General features: G+C 38.5%; 1 protein-coding gene across 1 annotated transcript; it reads right to left on the bottom strand.

The window, feature by feature from the left end:
• Positions 1 to 1,207: 1,207 nt before the first annotated feature.
• Positions 1,208 to 22,820, bottom strand: LOC139715298 (ATP-binding cassette sub-family F member 3-like). Its single transcript, XM_071626875.1, has 19 exons — positions 22,747 to 22,820; positions 20,345 to 20,489; positions 19,252 to 19,328; positions 18,022 to 18,077; positions 16,139 to 16,236; positions 15,714 to 15,833; positions 15,273 to 15,377; positions 14,188 to 14,349; positions 13,002 to 13,091; positions 12,168 to 12,227; positions 10,658 to 10,793; positions 9,127 to 9,327; positions 8,296 to 8,372; positions 7,141 to 7,185; positions 6,613 to 6,745; positions 5,511 to 5,691; positions 4,868 to 5,000; positions 3,256 to 3,343; positions 1,208 to 1,539 (listed from the first exon to the last, which is right to left on the bottom strand). Exons 1-19 carry the CDS (start codon positions 22,817 to 22,819, stop codon positions 1,387 to 1,389), a joined length of 2,133 nt encoding a protein of 710 aa, XP_071482976.1. The 5' UTR covers position 22,820; the 3' UTR covers positions 1,208 to 1,386.
• Positions 22,821 to 23,025: the final 205 nt, after the last annotated feature.

Genomic DNA, 23,025 nt, shown 5'->3' on the forward strand with positions numbered 1-23,025 from the left:
GTCACTTGCTTCCCTTTGCCAAATCATTTATATTTACACACAATCTAAACTACTTTGGCAAAAGGGAGCAAATAACAGCCTTATTATATGATTGTCACTTGCTTCCTTTTACCGAAGTAGGGCAGAGCTGTATGACCACTGATTGATTGCATCCTTGCAAACAAAAAAGAGGAGAACAAGCCAGTTTTGGACAGGATGCATACAGGTATGGGCATGTGAATCAAAGTGTACGCTCATCTGTCACGATCAAATCCAGTCCAGATTCTTTGGCTGTGTGAGTCCTTTCATGGAGATCAGAGAACTGTTCACAATTTCGAACAGGGACTCCCAGATACATTAGCCTTTCCATTGCATGGTAACCCCACGCTACCTGGTCTTTAATATTTTCAGTCTGATTGTAATGAAACGTCTACCATTCCTTTTGTTTAATTTCATTCAATTCTTTAAACCCAACATGGAGTAGAAGGGCAGCCACTTTAACAATTATTTGTTCCGATAAAGTAGCTGCATCCTAGAAATGAATTACAACATATCAGATAGAAGTAAGTCAAATGTTTCAACAGAATGAATTAGAACTTCTAACCATGGGGCTCAATGTCTCCTTTCTTCACATTTCCATCCTTCAAGAGGAAAATGAAGTAAATGCTGATGGAATCACTTAACCCGTTGAGGACGAGTCCCGAGTATACTCGGGAAAGGGTCGATGGAAAATACGTGTTGTAGCAAAATCAGCCCGTCCTCAACTGGTTAAGTACTCTCACACCCAATATATTATTATTCTGACCAGTCACTATTGCACTGAATCACAGGAATTATGATTGTGCGATCATTCCAAGATAAATTTGGAGCTGATATTTTTGTTTGCAAGACCCCTAGATGTTCATGAACTTTCACTTGAAGCCAATACTAACAGTAGCCTTTATAGAGACAGCTTTTTGAGACAGTGGTCCAAGGTAAAACTAACTGAAAGGCTGATTTCCTACCTTCACTTTAAATGTTCTAGGTATTTCTTCAGCTGCTCTACGATGATTGTGGCAGATGAAGTCACTCCTTACCGGATTCTGACATCCCCATAGCCATTACACAGGATTAAGCAGATTTCTGTTGGTAACAGGCTAACCGTTAATAATGGCAATGTGACATATATGTAATAAATCAGATTGTGATATCTCTAACAAATGTCATGACTTCAAAGCTGACATGAACCTATTTCTTTTCAGGCATTGGCATTGCAAATAGTTGTATTAGAGCACAACACTTAATATCCTAAACAGAGCATGGTATGGAGGGGAGGGGAAGAGGATGATGTTGGCTGTAGTCCCATCCATAGCATTATGAGTTGGAACGGCTAGGCACGGTTCATGATGGATGACTCCCTATCATTTCCTATCTCTGCTGTTCAAACTCCTTCTCCACCATCTTCTTGTACTCGTCCAGTCCACCCTCCATGGCCTTCACCGTCCGGTCGCCGCATACCCACAATTCCTTGCACACCATTCGGATCAAACTCTCGTCGTGAGATACCAGTATAACTCCACCCTGCGATGGGTACGAAGGAGGAGAAAAAAACGACATGTGACAACTGCAAAGCACTTCAAGTAACCCTAAGCTATCTAAAGGTCTGAAAAATCACAAATATGCCACAACGTTTCCCTCTGGCCATAGTCTTTCCTGATACTGACGGTAATACTTGAAATTTTAGCGTGCATGAAATTTTCAAAAATTTCACAAGGAGAAAAATTTTTTGAAATTCGAATGCACACGAAAGTCACTATATGCAATAAATGCCAGGAGCAATTCATGAAAATTTTGTGCCGCGAAAAAAGCCATCGTCTCCAATAATAGAGAAAATTTCTGGTGTAACAGCCATCTTCCAGTGGATGTCATAAAATACAAGCAGAAAGTGTAAGATGCAGAAATGTGGCAATGACAGACAGTAATGGACATAGTCTATCAGTCTATGCTGGCATTCTAACATGTGAGTCCAGGCCGGTGAAAATCCACTGGTATGGTTGTAGAGATACTGTGATGACAAAATCCAAGTACAAGTGAACAGACTATGAGACAAACACTATAAAGACAGATAACGCACACCATATGTGACCCTGCACCACAAAACAAACAAAAAGTCGCCAAACATGAATTTTTAGTTAAGACCATATTCTGAAAGAGCAGACTTTAAGCTTTAAAATGATGCATAACTCAAATCAAAAGGATTCTCCTAACCTATCTAAATATTGGAAAGAAAGCGCAAACTCAGGATAAGTGTGAACTGAGAAAAGAGGCTCTGAAGTACAGTGTCTATTCAAGCGCTTAATCTTTACCAAACCGTGCTGGCTGTGCGATGAATGGGACAAAAAACAGGAAGTAAACCACCTGAGTAACAACAATGAAGGGATTATTATATGAAACTGAAATTAAGCACGCCTCATTAACACATTAATTCTGCCCATAATTAATGCCAACTTTTAAAGCAGTAGCACTATCCTTTCAAAATTTATTAGAGTTGAAACTGAAGAGTGTGTACACGGTTTTTCAGAAATTAAAAAGGGACTCTACTAAAAGACAGACCTAATCACACTATTCTACCAAAAATGTTCGAGATAAACTGCAAAAAAAAACACACTTTCCCGCCCGTTTCATGACCCCAAATTTTAGCATAATGTAAAAGAAGACTTGCCCTTTCAGAAAATATGAAAAAGTCAAAATTGGCTAGGTTGACCTATTTCACTTATTTTCAGTCCTCACGCAAAATCAGTGTGTGCAACTTTTTGTTCGTTTTGTGATGCACGGTCACATATAGACAGGTAGTAAACAAGGGAGCAAGGGAGAGAGACATACAGACAGACAGACATACAGATAAGACAGACAAATAGATAAACAGACAGATACATTGTGGATAGATAAAATACAAGATAGATAGATAGACAGACAGATTAACAGACAGACAGAAAGACACATAGGCAGCCACACACATGTACAGTTACACTGACAGATAGATAGATGAATAGATAGATAGACAGACAGGCAGACAGATAGATAGAGATGGACAGATGACCGGGCAGATAGATAGACAGACAGACAGAATGACAGACAAGACAATGAACATATCCACGAGAGAACCTTCCACAGCAAGAGAAACATAAAACTTAGGTACCACTCCTAAAACACAGTAATCACAAATATGGACTACTACAAAATGAGATGCTTTTGACAGTACGTTCAAGAATGCTGCATGTTCTAAAACACTTTTACCTTGAATGCAGTCAGGGCTTTTCCAAGGGCTTCCACTGTTTCAATGTCCAGATGATTTGTAGGTTCGTCAAGTATAAAGAAGTTGGGACTGCGATGCAGAAGAAAACCAGGATCAGCGTTTGAAAGAAAAGACTTCATCTATATTTGCTTTCACAATGATCTGGCACACGTGTTTAATACAATAACCACATGCAATGGTCATTGTATTAGATTACATTTCTACTCATAATTAGCTACAAGACTAGGTGTGACTAGAAATATTAAAGGTGAAAAAAAAATTCTTTAAAAATGAATTTGTATAATAGTTTTGTCAGTATTGCAGCAATAAAGACCAACTATCAGGAATGATTCATGAATAATACTATCACAGCTTCATCAAACTGTTCTTGAAATTCATCCTAATGAAATTACAATATTTTGGAAGAATAATGTAACCACTGCCTGAAACTCATCCTCTATCCACACCATGCCAATCAGATGAACTAGATTCTTCTCAAACTTGGTGTTGCTATCAAGTTTGATGAAATTAAACACTCCTAAAAGTTTCGTGCAGGAAAATTATTGGCAAATAGAAAGATGGAGACGTCACCGCCACAATAAAATGTCTTAGCAGTGATTAACCATATTGCAAGACAGAAATATTGAAGTCCCATCTATGTCATAATACAGAGATACTCATATATGTCATAATACAGAAATACTGTAGGAACTTTCAGTGTTCTAAAGCATCATACCACAAGCTTCCAGTTGTCACATATCTACACATACGTGTATTTCCTGCCATAGTAAGTACAGAGTAGATATCCTAGTAGTACAGCTGCTGCAACTAAAGAATAAGTTTCTCATTGAAGGAGTTTGCAGTTTGCAGTTTGCTGTTTTGCTGTTATGATATGTGTCTATCGTCCATGCTGGGCCTCCACAAACAACAGTGTTCAACTCATTGTTAAAGCCATCCTATGAAAACAGGACTAATACATTATCAAATAAAATAATAAATAAATAAACAAACAAACAAAGAAATGAATGAATAAACATATAAATAAACAAGTAAACAAACAAATAAATAAATAAACAAATAAACAAACTAGAAAAGCACTCTGAGAGCGCAGACCTCCGCCAAGCATGCAGCCCATTTCCACCCGCACTGATCTTTTTTGAGATCAGTGATTTCCACCCAAGTACAGAAAGCCTCCTGATTTCCAAATATAGAAGCCTTTGTTACGTCATAAACCCTCAGCTGCACAGCGCGCCTCGCCCTAGAAGAAACTAGAGCATGCGCTTTTGTGCGCGCATGCAAACCTCAAATACGCGCAGCCTGAACTCCCTAGTTCATTGACCCTACCTGCCAAAATATCAAAAATCCTTCATAAACTCCCCCCAAATTCTCGGATCACTACCAAAAGTTAATCGTTTGGTACTTGTGTCATTCTCAACCTTTCCTGCAAGTTTCATTACAATCCGTTCACTACTTTTTGAGTTATTTTGCACACGGACAAACGAACCAACTAACAAACAAACCAATGGTAACGAAAACATAACCTCCCCCCTTGGTGGAGGTAATAAATAAACAAATAGATAACTAACAAGCTCCTTATGGTTTCCCGACACTCACTTTCCAGCACACATGAGGGCAAAGACCACCCTGCTCTTTTGACCGCCTGATAAACTGGACACTGGACGTGTGGCTAGGTCTCCGGTCACTCCAAACGAACCGAGCTGCTGCCGATACTGCTCTACATTCTTCCCTAATGAATACGAAGATCAGTACAGAAATGGTGGATATTGTGGAATTTGGTACTTAAATTCAGCATGGATCTGAATGCACATTTCAACCTGCTTTAGATCCATCCATCCACCCACCAATCACTCACTCACTCACTCATGATCCATCGATTGATCGATCAATCAATCAATCAATCAAAAATCAATCAATCAATCCATCCATCCATCCATCCATCCATCCATCCATCAATCAATCAATCAATCAATCAATCAATCAATCAATCAATCAATCAATCAATCAATCAATCAATCAATCAATCAATCAATCAATCAATCAATCAATCATTCAACCAATCAATCAATCAATCAATCAATCAATCAATCAATCAATCAATCAATCAATTTATGACTCACTCATTAGAAAAAGAGCTGAAATCTCTTGCAAAACTGCTTAAATATGCCACGAACAAGTTCAAGCTCTATGGGTCCATGCAAAAGATATAAAAGACAGAATAACAAGTAACGCAGTCTACCTGGAAATCTCTGGGCCATGACCTCAATGGCCGTGAGGTCAAAGTTCATGGTATCTATGTGGTGCTGGCTGAAGTAGCCGATCTTCAGGTTGCGGTGACAGTGTCTCACCCCCGAGGTGGGACTGAGCTCACCCAGGAGAATCTTGAGTAGGGTGGTCTTCCCTGACCCGTTCTCTCCCACCTGTGTTTGAGAGGAGAGGGGTGAGAGGGAGGAATGAGGAGTCAAAGGTCAGATTTAAAAAAAAAAATTCTGAATGCTTTTCAGACTTTTACCATTTAACACTTATGAAATAATTGGTTTTCCTGGGTAAATAGTTTCAGATTTTTTTTTGTTTGGGATGTGGAATAAGAATGTTTTCAATATTGATAACAAATCACAATGAACAAAAATGATGACATACATGTAGCAGCTTCACCATAAGAATGCATGATTGGGTGCTCAAGGAAGCAGAACAAAGTGTGCATAAATTCTACCACGACAGAATTGTCGAGTAAGTGATGCTGTCATGGAATTACCTTGCTACATTACCGAAATATGTGAGCCTCATATGTCATCATCTTTGTTCAGTGTATCATATTTGGGGTTTTCAGAGTATGGACTTGCCTGCTTTGGCACCACAATAGATTCCACATATCTATACATGGATCTGTCGGTTAATGTACTACATGATGTTAAATTATATAAATCGTCTGAATGTCACTTTAACTACTGAGTAAAAAATCTCAAAACTTTAGGAATTCTAAACTACCCTACTTGAGCAAATACAAGCAAAAGACACAAGCGCTATTTCTTTGATAAAAGCTAAATATGGACAAGTTATTTCCATCGATGTCAGTGTAAATGTTAATTTGTCTTGACACAGGTATCTCTCAATCTCAAATGTAACCACTGTTGAAATTGTATTCACAGTTTAACGACACATCCTGCTTCCAAAATGTTTGCCATACAGATACAATAATTTTAGTATGCTAATATGCGATAGGCACTTTCTTTTTTAATAGTCAAAACTATTCACAACACTGTGGGAAGGGTGGAGATATGGAGGTTTCTCATGCCAAAATCCATCCTAAAGCTGCTACTACAGGCAAAGGTTTCACCTACTATGCATATTCTTGATTCCATGTTGGCTGAGATGTCGACCTTGCTGAAAATCCGGGCATCGGGACCGTAATTAAAGTCCACCTCATCCAGCTGGAGGATTGGCGGGGAAAGTTTCTGGATGTCCGCCGGAAACCTGGTCAAGAGGTCCAACCAAAGCAGGTAATAACGTGATGAATACAGAACATCAGTGTGCATTTGACAAGGCAAAATGCAGTCCCCTTGTACGAAGGCTACTACTATCAATCCAGTTCAATTTTAGATTTAGTTCTATTCTTTAAAAAAATTGAATAAAAAACATTTGCACAATTGTAAAATTCATTCCAAATGTACATACAATTATTTGCATGGGTGACATTCTATGTAGGTTTTATATATGCCTCAATCTCACTGACATGTAAGCTGTAAAGTGTTTTGAAGAATGTAAGGTCTTAATCAACCGGAATCACAATCAAATCTTTTGTTTCCATTTATTAATACTAATTCAAAGTACAGATAACACATATAGAGTATTTCATACATTGGTCTCACCTTAGTATAACATCACTCTCCTTCTCAACAGGAATCAGCTTAGGTCTGATGATGATAAATGCAGATGGAAAAATAGAAATAATTTGTGAGAAACATTCAGATGGCACGACAATGCAACTAAATCTGTAGCAAACAATGTGTCAGTCAGTATTCAAGTCACCTTCCCAATGTGAACAATTCCTGGTTCAAGCTTTCCAGAATGGCAGGAAACTTCACACGCAAAATTTGCAACATAAGTCAGTCCGCTCAAGGCTGAGGATTTTCAATGACAGACAAAATTAAAGCTTTGACAGAGTGACATATGCTGCTGATCACTGCTACAGTATATTATGCTTTGCACATACCAAACAGCAGCTCTGTTGATTACACATTCAAGAAACTGAAGACATGAATATACGAACGACCCAAATCCAATTTTTGGCCAAATTCAGTTTGACATGAGAAATTGTAGCTTATGCAAGGACTCATCTTGTGTATAAATGATAAATCCTAATTACCCCCAGAAGAGCCTGAAATGAATGAGTTAAATCTTATACTAATGTAAGAATGAAGGACTTGGGTTATTCTTACATTCATATAATAGCGCCCTCTCTCATCCTTCTCTCATCTCTATAGCAGAATATCATGTATATGAATCAAAGAACGACCCAAGTCCACCACACAATATGGCCTCTCCACAATTAATGTAAATGTTAATTGTCATAATAACATAATATTATGTTTTAATTTGTATATAATTTTGCCTTCCCACCACAGTTAAATAGAATATTATTGGACAAATAAAAAAGATACAAAGTTTTTTTTTGTTTACTCGAAATGGTCTTCAATGGACTTGGTCGTTCTTATATTCATATACTCAACTGTAATGGGCAAAACTCTCATACAAAGACACAAACATGACTCGCTGTTAAACAATGATTTTCCTTGGGAGGAAATTGCAATATATTCAGCAAAGATAAGCCAATACAAATAAATTTAGAGATATTCGCTTATCAAAATAAAGAACACACATTGGTGACCGAAGCCACAGATTTTTTCTTGAAGTCAAGTAGACCAGTGACTCTGAATACAATGTCCTAAATGTGAGGCACTACAGAGCTAATTACTCAGAATGATATATTCAAAGCAGAAAAAAACATAAATACAATAACTTACAGTTTTTCAAGTTGTTTGATTTTGCTCTGCACCAGGGCTGCTCTGTTTGCATTGTACCTAAATCTGTCAATGAAAGTCTATTAAGAACAACAAGAACAACAACAAAATCACAAACATATGAAGTCAAACAGATATCTGGTTATTTGACAGGTTTACTACCACTAGCTGAGGAGTTGAGCAAGATCTGATACGACATCAAGGGTGACTATTGAAAAGAGGAAGATGTTAAGAGTAGGATTACCGGGAAAAAAAATATTTCAGAGAATATTCTTGTAGGAAATGAAGAAAGAACTGCTGCATGATGAATTTATCGCCTTATCTAATTTGCACATATAATGATGATCAATATAATTGATTCACAGAAATATACAGAACTTCCAAATTTCACAGCATCATTATTTTCTGTCTAATCTTGTAGTGACATTTCTCAGTGCTGTTTGATATTTTGTACACTTTGTTTATTGACATCAACTTGAACATGGAGCTAACTTCCCTTTCATAGCATTAATTTTAATACTTGAGTGATGAATAAACAAACAAACAAACAATCGAGCTAAAAAAAAAATCAAAGTGGAAAGAGGAAATGAGACATGTCTTGCAAAAGGCAAAAAACTTTTGTGCAATTGATTTTTGCACTGACCCAATTTTAGTGAATTTCATTCATTCATAATTTCATGGAGGGTGTTTCAGTGTACATTTTGATACTTCTCCAATAAAATAATGCTGGCCTTTTTGTTTCTGCACTAGTTTGCAACAGCACAAAATTCACAGAAAAAAAAAATCCCACACTCACAAGAAAAAAGTATCTTCTACATTTACAGCAATCCCCACCTGAGCGTGCGCCCTGAACTGCATCTGTGCCTCATACTCTCTCTGCTGGTTCTTGAGCTTTTCCGTCTTGGTTTTGAAGAACTGGTCGTAGTTTCCCCTGTAGGAGTCAATTCTCCTGGAGTGCTGGTGGAGCATGTCGGTCGCCACTTCGTTCAGGAACTTCTTGTCGTGGGAAACCACCAGGATGGTGGTCGGCCAGTCCTGGTAAGGTACCAGTAAACATTTTATGTCATCTCTTCATCTGTCCTTTGTTTTTTTCAACAAATTTTCGTAGATCATACAGATTTCAGATGGTGCATTTGATCGCACGTCAGAAAAACAATGTACAACTGCACAGATACGAAAGAGTTGATGACACTGTGATTGTTTTGTTTGGAGCGACAGGAATGCACACAATTAAAAATGACAGCACAAAGGGGAGGAAATGTTGGACAATTTGGGGATAAACAGTAAGAGAGAGAAAAAAGATAAGGGATGGGTAGGGCACATTCCAGGGAAGAATGCCAAGGATGCAGGTAAGGAAGGTGACACTACAAATCATATTTATAGTACATACTTTAAAGGGTGTGTACAGTTCTGGTCGAGGTGTAGATTTAGCTTTTAACATTTTGCGAGATATTCAGAAACCACTCCATGAGATGTCAAAGAGCATGCAGTTCTAAGGGGTATCAAAAGTTTATTTGATGAAAATCGGTTTTGAAATGGCTGAGATATCCAAAAACAAGGTGAAACAAAGAGATCCTAATAAAGTTGTGGCATGTCACCTTTTACTATTAGCACTTTTCTTTGGATATCTCAGCCATTTGAAAACCAATTTTCATCAAATAAACGTTGAATCCTTCTTAGAATTACATGCTCTTTCATATTTCATAAGAGGCTTTTCATTATCTCACTTAGGAATGTTCAAAACATGAATCCCAACCTCAACCAGTACTGTACAGTCCCTTTATTGGAAATGGAATTGCAGTTTTGAAAGTTTGTCATCGAGGGTGACACAACACTAGTGAAACCACACTGCAAGGCTGCAGCAAATTCATTGCTCACACCAAGGAGTCTGATTAACTCCTTGCACACACACAAATGATTTCAACATGTGCAGGGTTGCCAATGCTCAAACTTTTAAAATCCGGGAGATTCCTTGTGTATTCTCTGTGACATATTGCAACATTGCTACAGGCAAAACCTACCCCTAATTCAGGGAGGCTTCCAATATCCTATTGTCATGACATGGAAAGAAATTTCCAGTTTTCAGGAAGCCCTCCTGCAGAACTGGGAGACTTAGCTCTGTGTTATTTTATGCGATAGCGATTCTAATTCATTAACCTCAGAGCATCATAACAAATCCCATCATTACTTTCACTGGGGAACATCCATCTCTTCCTTATTTCCTGGTATTGTTTTCAAGACATTTTTGCACACTAAGAATATACAGTACATACACTACAAGCAGTTAACAGCAGTCATACTTCCTCTTTGAAACACACACATGCATTTTATCTTTCTACATGTATGTTTCACACACTACTCTCACCTGTAGGTAATTCTCCAGCCACAAAATGGCTTTGATGTCCAACATGTTGGTAGGTTCGTCAAGGAGCAATAAATCGGGTTTGGAGAACAGCGCCCTCGCCAGTGCTATCCTCATTCGCCATCCACCTGAAAATTCCCTGTGGGATATTAAAAAAGATGGTGAAGAAATGTCTCGAAATCATACATCATTTGATAGACATGAGGTATGCTGAGGTGGTGAAACATGACAAGATTTTCCTTTGTGGGGAGTTTAGAAAGTTCAAGCTCAGTTACTGGCCTAACGGCAAATCTTCTCAATTGGCCTCTGGATGATCCTTTTAGTCATATATCAAATTGAGGGTCATCTTCTTGTTGGTACAGAAAGAGCACATCTTAAGGTGTGTCAGTCTGCATTATTACAGAGAGGGATTGTGACGACTAGAGTATGGTTTACTATTATAAAATGGGTTCAAGAATGTAGCCAATTGGAAGCGCTGAAATGAGTCACGTGTGCGTGCATTATTTTCTTCAGGTAAGCACTAAGAAGAGTCTCTCTTCCACCTCCCTGGCCTGACGTACGTCACAATGTTTTACACTAGCAGTGCGCACTCAATCAGTTGTTACAAATGCGTCACGCGCTACTATACGCGCTGTCAATCCTGTAAACAACTTCTAGTTCGGGCCGCGGGCTGCCACAACAGCCGGCGGCCTTTCTTGTGCATAACAGTACGTGGCGTACGTATACTCTTATACGTACGTACGTACAGTACTAGGTGAGTGTGCGGGATTTCCGAGTGCTATTGGTGCGACGTGCGTAAATGTTTGGGACGAACATCTTCGGACATCTTGACTTTTGAGCGAGTGCTACATGTAGCTGACTGGTATTGACCCACAAAGGTACGTGAATAATGCTGTTAGTTTTCGACCCATTTTATAAAACTAATGATGCACAGGATTATTTCGTGGCGTTAGTGAAGGTGCGGCTCACTCTCGAGTATTGACAACGGTTGCAAACATGCACTCGGCTGCGCCTCGTGCATGTCGCACCATTGTCAATACTCTCGAGCGCGCCGCACCTTCACTAACACACTCTATCCTGTGCATCATTAGTATACTAGTACTCAGAATTGCTCAACAGGGTACAGGCTTAAAATCGACATAATCTCTGTTGTTGGCACACAAACAAAATCAATCTTGTTTCAATAACCTGTGTATAAAGACCACATGTCAAAAAAAAACATTTTGTGCACCACATTCTTCTGAGCCTGCAATGCATGAATGCTTTCGGAAAACATTGTAACACATTACCTCCCAACTGTAGCAAGCATCACACAGACTGGACTATTTAGAAATCACATGCCAGAATGAATCATAAACGTGGGATAATTTGATTTACTAAAACATTTAAATCATTCAAATCACAATGAAAATGAATAGTAAATCAGTATCAGGATGTCTTTGAAAAAAAGCCAAAGGCCTGAAATGAACATTCCTTTATGAAATATTCATAAATGCAAGAAATATCTTCTTACTTTGTACTTTGGCTCTGCATGCTGGGGGAAAACCCAAGACCATTCAGGATCATGGCTGCCCTGAACAGAGGAGACAAAATTTCAATGAAAAAACAACAATGTAAAAGAGCTAGCACACAGTCCTTGCACTCAGTTTCCATTTGGAGTACCATGATGCCCTATCACAGCAAGTGATATGTGCACACACAGCTGAATACATGGACAGCACTAATCATGCCATAAGGGTATGTATTAGAGATGTCCGTGAGAAGTTTTCATATAGCTTCCACTGAAGTCTCATAGCTTTACACTGACCTCCTACAACTTTGTACATTTCCACTGGACACACAGTTTTGGTAAGATCAATACTTTCATCTTATTCCCTAAAACCCTTTGATGTCAAAAGAATCATATCATATCATTGCTACTGTAAGATTAAAAGGCAAACATAATCTGCGAATTAAAGAAAAAAAAATAACATTGCAAATCAATTTCTGTGATGTATTGCAAATCAATCTCAACTCTAAAGGAATGTACATAAATACTACAGCTCCATCCACTACAAATGTAGCTAACTTGCCTGATGTAGTCTACCACATACTGTACATGTAGTTTCCTACATCAAAAGGTACTGCCATTTCTTACCATATTTGCGTTAAAAACTACACAGCGCAAATACAGTTTGGGTTCTCATCACAAAGAATGCTTGCACTGGCATATACTATATCATACAATGTACACCCACAAGCTAACTACTGGGTACCAGTAAAGATGAAGTAAATTTTATTAATGATTGAAAGATTAAATAAAGATGAAGCATTTCGGTAATCAAATGAGAACTGTCTTTTGACTTACTTTGATGGTGCTTTGTCTGCTTCGATCTCTTCCAGCTGAGCATAAACCTCAGAGAGCTTGGAACCCAGACTAGGGTCACTAGAACCAGAGCTACAATACAGGCAGACAAAAAACAACAACAAAAAGAAAAACACACACGCACAAATCAAAACATTGGAATGTATGAAAATGATTTAACAACTAATCATTCACATTTGGTAGCAAATGTCTCGGGCAATCTCACATTTTCACTTTAACCAGGGCTCGACACTAACGGTGGCCCGGGGCCACCAAAAACGGACGTCGGGCCACCAACATTTCAGAAATGAAGAATTTGGTGGCCTGATCAGGCCACCAAAAAAGGTCGGATGTTTGCCTTTGGGCCACCAAAAATAAAAGTTAGTGTGGAGCCCTGCTTTAACCATTACCTACTGAAAAAAGAAAATATGTTTATGAGGTCTGAACAGTGTATTCCACTTATGAACTGCACAATAATTCATATTTTACCTTCAGTTCAAAGAGATGTGCAAAAAATTGCAGAACACTGCTCCTTAATTTTACTTCATTACAAAGCCCAAGGCATGTTAGCATACCATACTGGATCAGCTAGCCTCAATGGGCCTTGAACCAGGGACTTCCAGGTGTGTGATGTAGACACACTGTCCATCGAGACAGTCCATTCCCCTTGGGTGAAAGACTAGGTCCCCATTTCATTACAAGTTGCTGTGACAGCATCCCTTGCAATGGCAAGTGTTATAATAATGACAAGTATTCTGCTTCCTGATTGGCTGTTGCCATTCTAGAGAGCTGCTATTAGGAGGGCATTTCATGAAGAATTTTGCCCAACAAATTTGTCAGACAAATTGCTCTCAGCCAATCAGGTGCAAGGATTTCAGTAGCTTATAACAATTTGTCAGGACAAATATCTGACAAAATGCTTCATGAAATGCCCCCCTGAACATCTTTCATAAAATGGGACCCAGAATGTTACAAGCTACAGAACCTGTCTCTCTCTTTCTATCCATCTACAAATGTATCTATCTATCTATCTATCTATCTATCTATCTATCTATCTATCTATCTATTTATCTATTTATCTATCCATACAAGGTTACAAGCTACAGAAGCTGTCTCTCTCTTTCTATCCATTTATCTATCTATCTATCTATCTATCTATCTATCTATCTATTTTTTATCTCTCACTGACCTGTTGCCATGGAGAGCATCATTCAGCTCCTTCTCCTTCTTGAGTAGTCTCGTTCTCTTCTCGTCACACTCCAAGACGCTCTCGAGAGCAGGCGTGTCATCACCGACCACCTCTTGCTCCACATGCAGGATGGAGATGTGAGACTGGAACTTGAGCTCCCGGCTGAAGAATGAATTAATTTATTTCTTGGTGAGATAACCAAATACAGTGGAATCTCATTACAAAGAGGTCAGATATAAAAAAGTATTTTATAAGAACATGATTTTCCAGGTCTCAACTCTTTCCAATTATTTCTTTGTTTTTGTTTTGTTACCCTGATATAGTGAGAAACTTGATACAAGGCAATTGTTATGACTTTCAGGTCCTCACTATAACTCTGACCACATAATGAAAACAAACCAGCAAGTAGGAATGCTCCAAAATCGACTCTCTTCTGTGCTGAATGTATATATAAATCCACATTTTTATTCATATTTTATAGTGCCATCGCAGACAGTGAAATTTTGATGTGACCTTTTCAAAATACTATCTAATTTCATTCCTTGAAAAGCCCAATTGAAGAATAAACTTGTTGTTCAGGCAAATCTTCACTTACATATTTTTCACCCATATCATCTGATACTTTTTTATAATTTTGGGATCTGAAATTTCATCACAGTCAAATATGGTGATGGTTCACATAACACAAAGATGTCATTTTCTATCACAAGCAAAAAAAAAGATGTGCATCTGAAATGAAATTGGAACAGAATATACTGTACATAGTCTCAATAGATGACACAATTTGTCTTTTCATTTTATCACTGGGACTGGTTGTTGTTCTCTTTTTTTTTTACAAAAAGAATGAATACTGAAATTTACAGCATTGTACGCAATGCAAGATTTAAACATTCATCAGGATATGTCGTCGCTTGCGGGCAGAAAAGCCTTAGCATGAAATTTTACACCAAAACCGAATTTTTGTTCCTGACATAAATTGACAGTTTTGAAAGCTTGTTCACATATCAAGCAACCATTATTTTCTGTGATTTTTTGAGTCCACAAGCATTAGGCCCCTTCTGCCGGGCAAGCAACAATGTTTTTACCTTCCAATCATCCGTAGTAATGTACTCTTTCCAGCTCCATTCCTTCCCACGAGGCCATAGCGCCTACCAAATGCCAATGTGAGGTTTGCTTCCTTCAGCAGAATTCTTCATAAAACAGATAGGAAAAAAAAAGAAACAGATAGAAAAAAAAAAAGACAAAAAAAAATAGAGGACTTTGGGACAAGCTTAAGAACATCACCATACACAATCATCTGCCTTAGAATCTCAAAAGAGAACAATTCAGAGCTGTAACGTCAAGATCATCACACACAAACACACACACACACACAAATGCAAATGAACACTCACAAACTTGACTCTGTACAATACAGAACTCCTATAAAATTGTGTCACGAAAAGCTTCTGCTCTTTTCACAAGTTTCATTACAACACTATTGTTCACAGTGAAAAAAAAAAAACAGTCATGTGCGCAAAACTCACTTTTCGCCAAAGGCCACGTCAAAGTTCTCTATCCTGATGTCCGTCGCTTTGGACGCCCCCGCCTGGTCAGCTTTGACATCTTTCCTGCTCACCGCCTGGCTGGCTGATGCACTGATAACACTGTAAGATAAAGAAAGGGATATACAACAGGTTCGTGGGCATATGGCTGTAGCAATTGGCAAAAACAATTACTGGGCACCGTGCCATGCATTCACTTTCACCTCAAATGCATTTGGTGTAGGAAGTCCAGTAGCACAACCACAAATCAACCAATGGCATGTTTTTTCTTCAATGCGTTTGTTGATCAGATCATACCCACAGAGATAAAGACAGGCAATGGACAAAGAGATAAAAGACACAGACAAACAGATGGACATAAGGACAAACCAGGAGACAAACAGACACAGCCACATGGCTTCTCTCACCCATTCTGTTTGCTGGACTGCTCAGGTTGTTGTGACCTTCTTTCTTGCTTCGCCTTCAGCTTTGCTTCTGCTTTTTCCAGTTTCTTCTTGTCCACTTGCTGATTTGGGAAGAAACACATCATTATTAAATGCCAGTACTCGACAACACTTCCGACTCCTAGAACACTTCATGAGGACATTTAAAGGACAAGTTCACCTTCATAAACATAAGGATTGAGAGAATGCAACAATATTAGTAGAACACATCAGTGAAAGTTTGAGGAAAATTGGACAATCGATGCAAAAGTTATGAATTTTTAAAATTTTTGTGTTGGAACCGCTGGATGAGGAGACTACTACAGCTTGTGAGTCATATGCGTACAACAGTATAAAGAAAATGTAAAAGAAAATTCAACATATTTTCACTTTTTTCGCATAATAAAAGAGCTCTAGACTTGCCTCTTTCTAAAGGCAGGGGGAATAATATTGCCCATAACATTTGTTGGTAACGAGTCAGGGGAATGTGTACTTTTTTCAAAAGATGGAATTTTGTGAAATTCTCTTTATATTTTCCTTATATTGTTGTACGCAAGTTATTCATACACTGCAGTAGTCTTCTCATCCAGCGGTTGCTGCACAAAAATTTTAAAAATTCATAACTTTTGAACGGATTGTCTGATTTTCCTCAAACTTTCAATGATGTGTTCTACTAATATTGCTACATTCTCTCAATCCTTATGTTTATAAAGGTGAACTTGTCCTTTAATATACCTTATGTACAGCAAGAGAAGCGAGTCAAGGAAAGCAGTACGCACACATTAAAGGACAAGTTTACCTTTATAGACATGTGGGTTGAGTGAATGCAGCAATATCAGTAGATCACATCAGTGAGAGTTTGATCAAAATCGGACAATCCGTTAAAAACGTCATGAATTTTCGAAGTTTCTGCTCAGTCACAGCTGGATGAAAAGACTATAACTATAGCTTGTGATGTTACACGAGTACAACAATATAAAGAAAGAATTTATAAAGAAAATTCAACATATTTCCATTTTTCTCGCATAACAAAAGAACACTCGACTTCTCTCTTTCAGAAGGCAGGGGGAATAATATTACCCTTAACATACGTACATCAGTAGCAAGTCGAAGAAATGTGCACTTTATTCAAAAAGTACAGTTTTGTGAAATTCTCTTTTTATTTTCCTTATATAGTTGTACGCATGTGACATCATACACTGTCAGTCTTCTCTTCCAGCAGTGACTGCGCAGATACTTAAAATATTCGTAACTTTTGAACGGATTGTCCAATTTTCCTCAAACTTTCACTGATGTGCTCTACTAATATTGCTGCATTCTCTCAATTCTTATGTATATGAAGGTGGACTTGTCCTTTAAATCTAGAGGTGTGATGCACAAGATAACCGAAGCTTTCATGGAAGGTGAGAGAAATTGAGCCTATGTGTTATCATATTGTAGTAATCTTTCAATGCAGCCAAATGTTTTAAATTTTAATGTTTCCAAGATCCTCATAAAAGTGCGCAAAAGCAGTGCAGCTTTTAAAACTAGAATTTTGCAAAGTAAATCTGATGACTTGCATCTAAAAAGTTAAAGAAGACAGAGGTGTAACTGGGGCACAAAATTAAGAACATAAGTTGGCAATATGTAAAAAAAGAAAATGTCGGACTGTTGAACATGACGGTGATGATTTCATTTCAGATGTGTTAAAGCGCCATGAGCATCATTCTTGATGGACTTCAGCGCATTATAAGAGGCCACTATTATCAAGACTGAAAGGGTAACACCCAATACATAATTTCCTCTTCCACAAGTGGCAATACATGCAGTGTGCAAAAAAAATTGACTGTTAAAGTGTTAATTCCCTGACAAGGGATGGTGACACTCACCGACACATTCTCACGAGTTGTCATCCATATCGATCTGTCATCATTCCCTTTTATATCTGCAGAAAAAATACAAAGCAGCAAACATAGGCACATAGACTTTTGTAAAAGGAACAAAGGATGCTCAAATAAACAAAAAAAGCACTCGGAGAGCAAAGATATCTGCACCAAGGAGCTCATTTCCACCCATACACGCATGATGAAAATCGCCCAATTTCCCAATAGAAGCCTTTTGTAAACATCATCAGCTTCCAGCTGTGCAGTGCTTCTCTCTAGTGTGCGCGCATGCAAACCTCAAATACAATGTACGTGCAGCTTGTATGAACTCCCAAGTTCATTGACCCATTATGCCATTAAAAAACAAAGTTCATTAAAAGTTCATAAAAGCTCCCAGATCACTACCAAAATTTAATCATCTGTTCTCCGTGTCATTATCAATTTTTCCTGCAAGTTTCATCCAAATCCGTTCACAACTTTTGGGGTTACTGTATTTCGAACACAGACAAACAAGCAAACTAACACCAATGAAAACATATCAAACTTCCTTCCTTGGCGGAAGTAATAATTCACTGTGCAACATGTGCTCCATCCATATTCACTACACTGTACAAAGTTCAATGTTCACTGCACATTGCACATTGCACATTGCACTAGCTATCCAATCATATCAAAGTACAGAGCAAACAATGGACTCTGAAGACAGAGCTTTGTGAAGGGGGAGAGACAGATTGGTATAAATGTGGAGAGAGAAAGAGTAACAAAGAGAAGGAAAGAGGGAAAATTGCACCATTTTGTGCAATCTTCTTGTCGACATTCATTGGTAGAAATAAGAAATTAATATTTCTGGGCTGAAGATGGCATGGCTCTTGAAAAGGTCCATGGAAAACAACACACACACAAACTGTAGCATTGTTACTTTTTCTGTTTCTGTTTTTGTTTCTTGTGTGTTTTTCTTGGGGTTGAAAATACAACAAAGAAAAATATCCCTTCAGATGAAATACCATAAAGCAGTGAAGCAGAAGAGAGTTACGCGGTGTTTTAATTCTGAAGGTAATACATGTATCTCATAAGATATTGAACTCGAAGGAAATTTATCTGTTTGCAATACCACAGGCCTTTGCTTTGGAATACACCATACATGTCTTAGCCCCTCAGACCCTCATCCCAATCTTGGAGGTATAGTGTAAAAACACACAAATCAAAACACATGCAATGATTAAACTAGTCTCTAACCTGTGTCCAGTTGTCTATCGCTGAGCTGTACGGGGGCATCCAACAGGATTGCATTCTGCTGTGTGTCACCGCCGCTTCTACAGGAAAATTGCAAAGCGTTTGGGAAGAAGAAAGATAATCCAGTATGATCAAGCACATTGTATCTAAACAGTGGAAACTTGAAAATGTTTAGAGACCCATTGTCTTCAGACAGTTGAAGGGAAGTGACAACTAAAAGGATGTTGCCATATTTGGACAACAGCTGAGCTAATTATACAATGGAACATGGAAGAAAAAGTATGTAAAATCAAGTATGTCATTACATAATTGCTGTTACAATTGTAGGTCAAGGTCACCCAACTGATTCATCATTTATCTGAAGTATCTTTTCATCAGTTTATCTGTGTACTTCTCCAATTAATCAAATATGTATGTGCCTACAAAATACAGGAGCTCGCTGAATTTAAAGGTATCTTTTTTAACTACCTTGCAAAATGTCATCCAATATGCTAAATGCTGATACACAAATTTGTCAAAAAATAAGAGCACTGGAATGCAATTATGACAAAGAAATAAGGACTGATATCTGAGATGTGTGGAATGTTTGATATGTAAACACTGGGGCTAGATCCGCTGGTTTTAAATCAATCTTCAAGGATAAACATAAAATACGACTATGCGGTAATGGTTATTATTCCAATTGAAACTTTGCCTATGGCATGGCACCTTGACCAATGTTACAAAAAACACCGTGACACTGGTTTGCCAATTTGACATGCTTCTTCATTCTCTCTATTCTACTTCTACGCCAATTAGGTATGAGAATATTGCTTGATTTGATCTCAGTATTGTCTGGAGCAAATTGTTTTCAATAGGGTCCCATTCACTTTTTCTTGTCATAAATAACAATGGATAAAAGTCACACATCCGTTTCTGATGAGATGTACACTGTATATCTATGAGAATGACCGACGTATGATCGAACTAGCATCCCCAGAGACAATTACAATCCATATTCAACTTTCTAATCCGAAAAACTGGATGTGAAAGTGATAACATTCTGCCATCCGGACGGACAGAAAGAGGTTTGCCGCACTGGGCAAACTTCCCTTACATTTGGAGAGTTTTGAAAAGCTTCTTGCAGATCTTCCGGATCCCATCCTCATCTCTGTCGATGTCCACTTCGTGGAGGAGACATCCGACCGCATCATAGACATCATCCTGGTCCTCAAACTCTCCACTACCTCCATCCAGCACTCCTACAGAGGGTCATGGGTTTGGAGAAAGAGAAGAACTTGTTAACTTGGTAACTTTTTATGTGGAACTTACTGCGGCCATTCACAGCCAAAATTTCCATCACACAGGCTGAAGACCACCTTTCATTCATGAAATTGGTCAAAAATCGACCATTTATCGTGCGTGCGAGATTTATCCACGCGCGTTCCTAATTTATAAATTAATGCACTTATTGCAGATCAGAGCACGACCTACATTGTAACTTCAGCGTAAGTACACGACTGATGTGATTTTTAGCAACATTTTTCAGGTAAGTTTTTGCACTGTTACATGTTATGGCTTCCTGTAGACTCCAAACCCAAAGACAACTCAATGATTAATGCTGGTAAGGTCTACAGTAAAACCACCAGTTTTTGGACACTTAAGCTTTTCTGCAATATTTGTTCAACTCATGTGTATACAAAACTATATCTATCACAATGTAGGTTAAAAACATCATAAAATTTCACAAAATCCCCAAATATTATCACCTCGATAATTCCCCAGAATCCGTCCGGCCTGTCAAGAATTCGGACATGTTCAATGTCAATGCATACAAGGCCGCTGAAAAATGCCCCGCACCATACCTTGCTGGCGCAAGGTTGCATCAGGGATGTTGCGGCGCCCATTGGTGTCCGAATTCTGGCGAGTCAGCACTTTCATTCAACCCCTGTACACTTAATAGTCACTGCATCGGCACGTACGGGGATTTTGTTTTGTCTTTTTGCTTTTGAGGATACCATCACACTCTGAGCTTGCGATAAGCAAAAACCTCGCATGAGATCGGCATATTTCTCAATTTTTAGCACTTTTTCTTTTACCCCAATTCTTAACACGGGACTTAGATCTAATTCGCGTGCCCTTGGGGAAAAGTTGCACCATCAATTCTGTGTTTTTTATGACAAAATTTGAGATTTTACTCATTCTACATTTGTAGATGGATTTTGGGGGTGACTATTAAAGGCAGTTTCCTGTTGTGAACAATTGTGCCAGTGTGTGAAACGATGGGATATGCATGTGTTGTGACAATAGAATTTGCTGGCTTGTGATGGGCGATACTGATTGGTGTCCGGATTCTGGAGGCCGGCCGAAAACTGGGGGTTTAATACTCTATCTCTAACGTTAGTGAGAATTGCAACCTGTAAATACTTGCAGACGTATTGTCATTGTAAACCAGGCTATAAGCAGAGACTCCAACCCCAAGCACCTTCTGATCTGGAGATTCTCCCGCCTGCACCTGCACCCCTCGCAAACGGGAGACTCCAACTTGATGTGCGCGAAGCGTGAAGTCCCTTGGGTTATAGGGTTCTATACATATAACAAAGTTAGATGCTCTCTCATGCTATCTCAGGCTTATTTTCAACATACGATGGCACCAAGTAAGTAATAATTCAATGAATCAAATCATATATTTTGGCTTATACAACTTTATAATTTTATATATCATGTGCAGATGCTATACATGCATGTGTTTTATGAAATTGACTGGCATCTACAAAACCATACAAGCGGGAGACACAGAGCCAGGGCGGGAGAAATTGAATCTCAAGCGGGAGAACGGGAGATTTTGTGAAAATGGGTTTTTCAGCGGGAGAGTTGGAGTCTCTGCATAATTATAAGGATAGTTTCAATTTTGACTCTGACAATCTCAATTCCTCTTTTATTGTGCCATTTTAACATTTCATCTCGAAATTCTAACCTGTGCTGTGCTTGCTGTTTAGTGTTACTTAATGTTAGACCAACAATCATTGACCAAGAATGAATGAACATGAACACTGATCATTGTTGTTTTAATACTCGTTAGTCTTAGTGTTAGTAAGTTTATCTTCTTGCATCTGGAAGACTGTTTTTGTTCATTTAAAACCATTAACTGAATGATAACAACTTGCCATGATTAGGAATTCTGAGTACAATATGATACTTCTTTTCACGCTGTTGAGTGTTGCCACACGTACGTACGTAGCTGCGCTTCTGGTGGTTGGCAGACAGACGCACCGCCACCTGCTGTGTGCCAGTGGTGGTGGATCAAGACTCATAAGAAGATGCCACGGTGCCGGTGTGATGGTGTATGGTGCAATCGTTCATGCAAAGCCAAACACGGCATTTCCTATCAAAAAGTCGCAACACGCATTCACGTGGAGCTGCGAGTATTTCCTTGGTAACATACCATAAATCTCATGTTTCTACAAATCAAGACTGTCTTTTCAACGTCATTAATTACAGGCTATTCAATGAACTCACCAGTAACGTATTCCAATAATTCGGTATCGATGGACGGAAATTCTGACGTGAGGATTTTTCTGTAGGCTGCCATCTTGAAGTGAAGATTCTAGCTCAAGTACAAGACGTTGTGTTGTTAAGGTTTTGTCCCAGCTCTACTTACCTGTACTCGTCTCGCACGTGGGACAAGGTTTGAGAGCCTATCGGAGATAAATATATATAATTGAATAATATTAATGGTATTCTTTTCTTTGTGGCTTAACTGCTTTGTTTTCAATCTCGTTCCTTAATGTTGAACGA

This window comes from Diadema antillarum, unplaced genomic scaffold, assembly GCF_040938485.1.
Source record: "Diadema antillarum isolate AM-2024a unplaced genomic scaffold, OU_Dant_1.0 seq00003229_RagTag, whole genome shotgun sequence".
NCBI lineage: Eukaryota > Metazoa > Echinodermata > Echinoidea > Diadematoida > Diadematidae > Diadema > Diadema antillarum.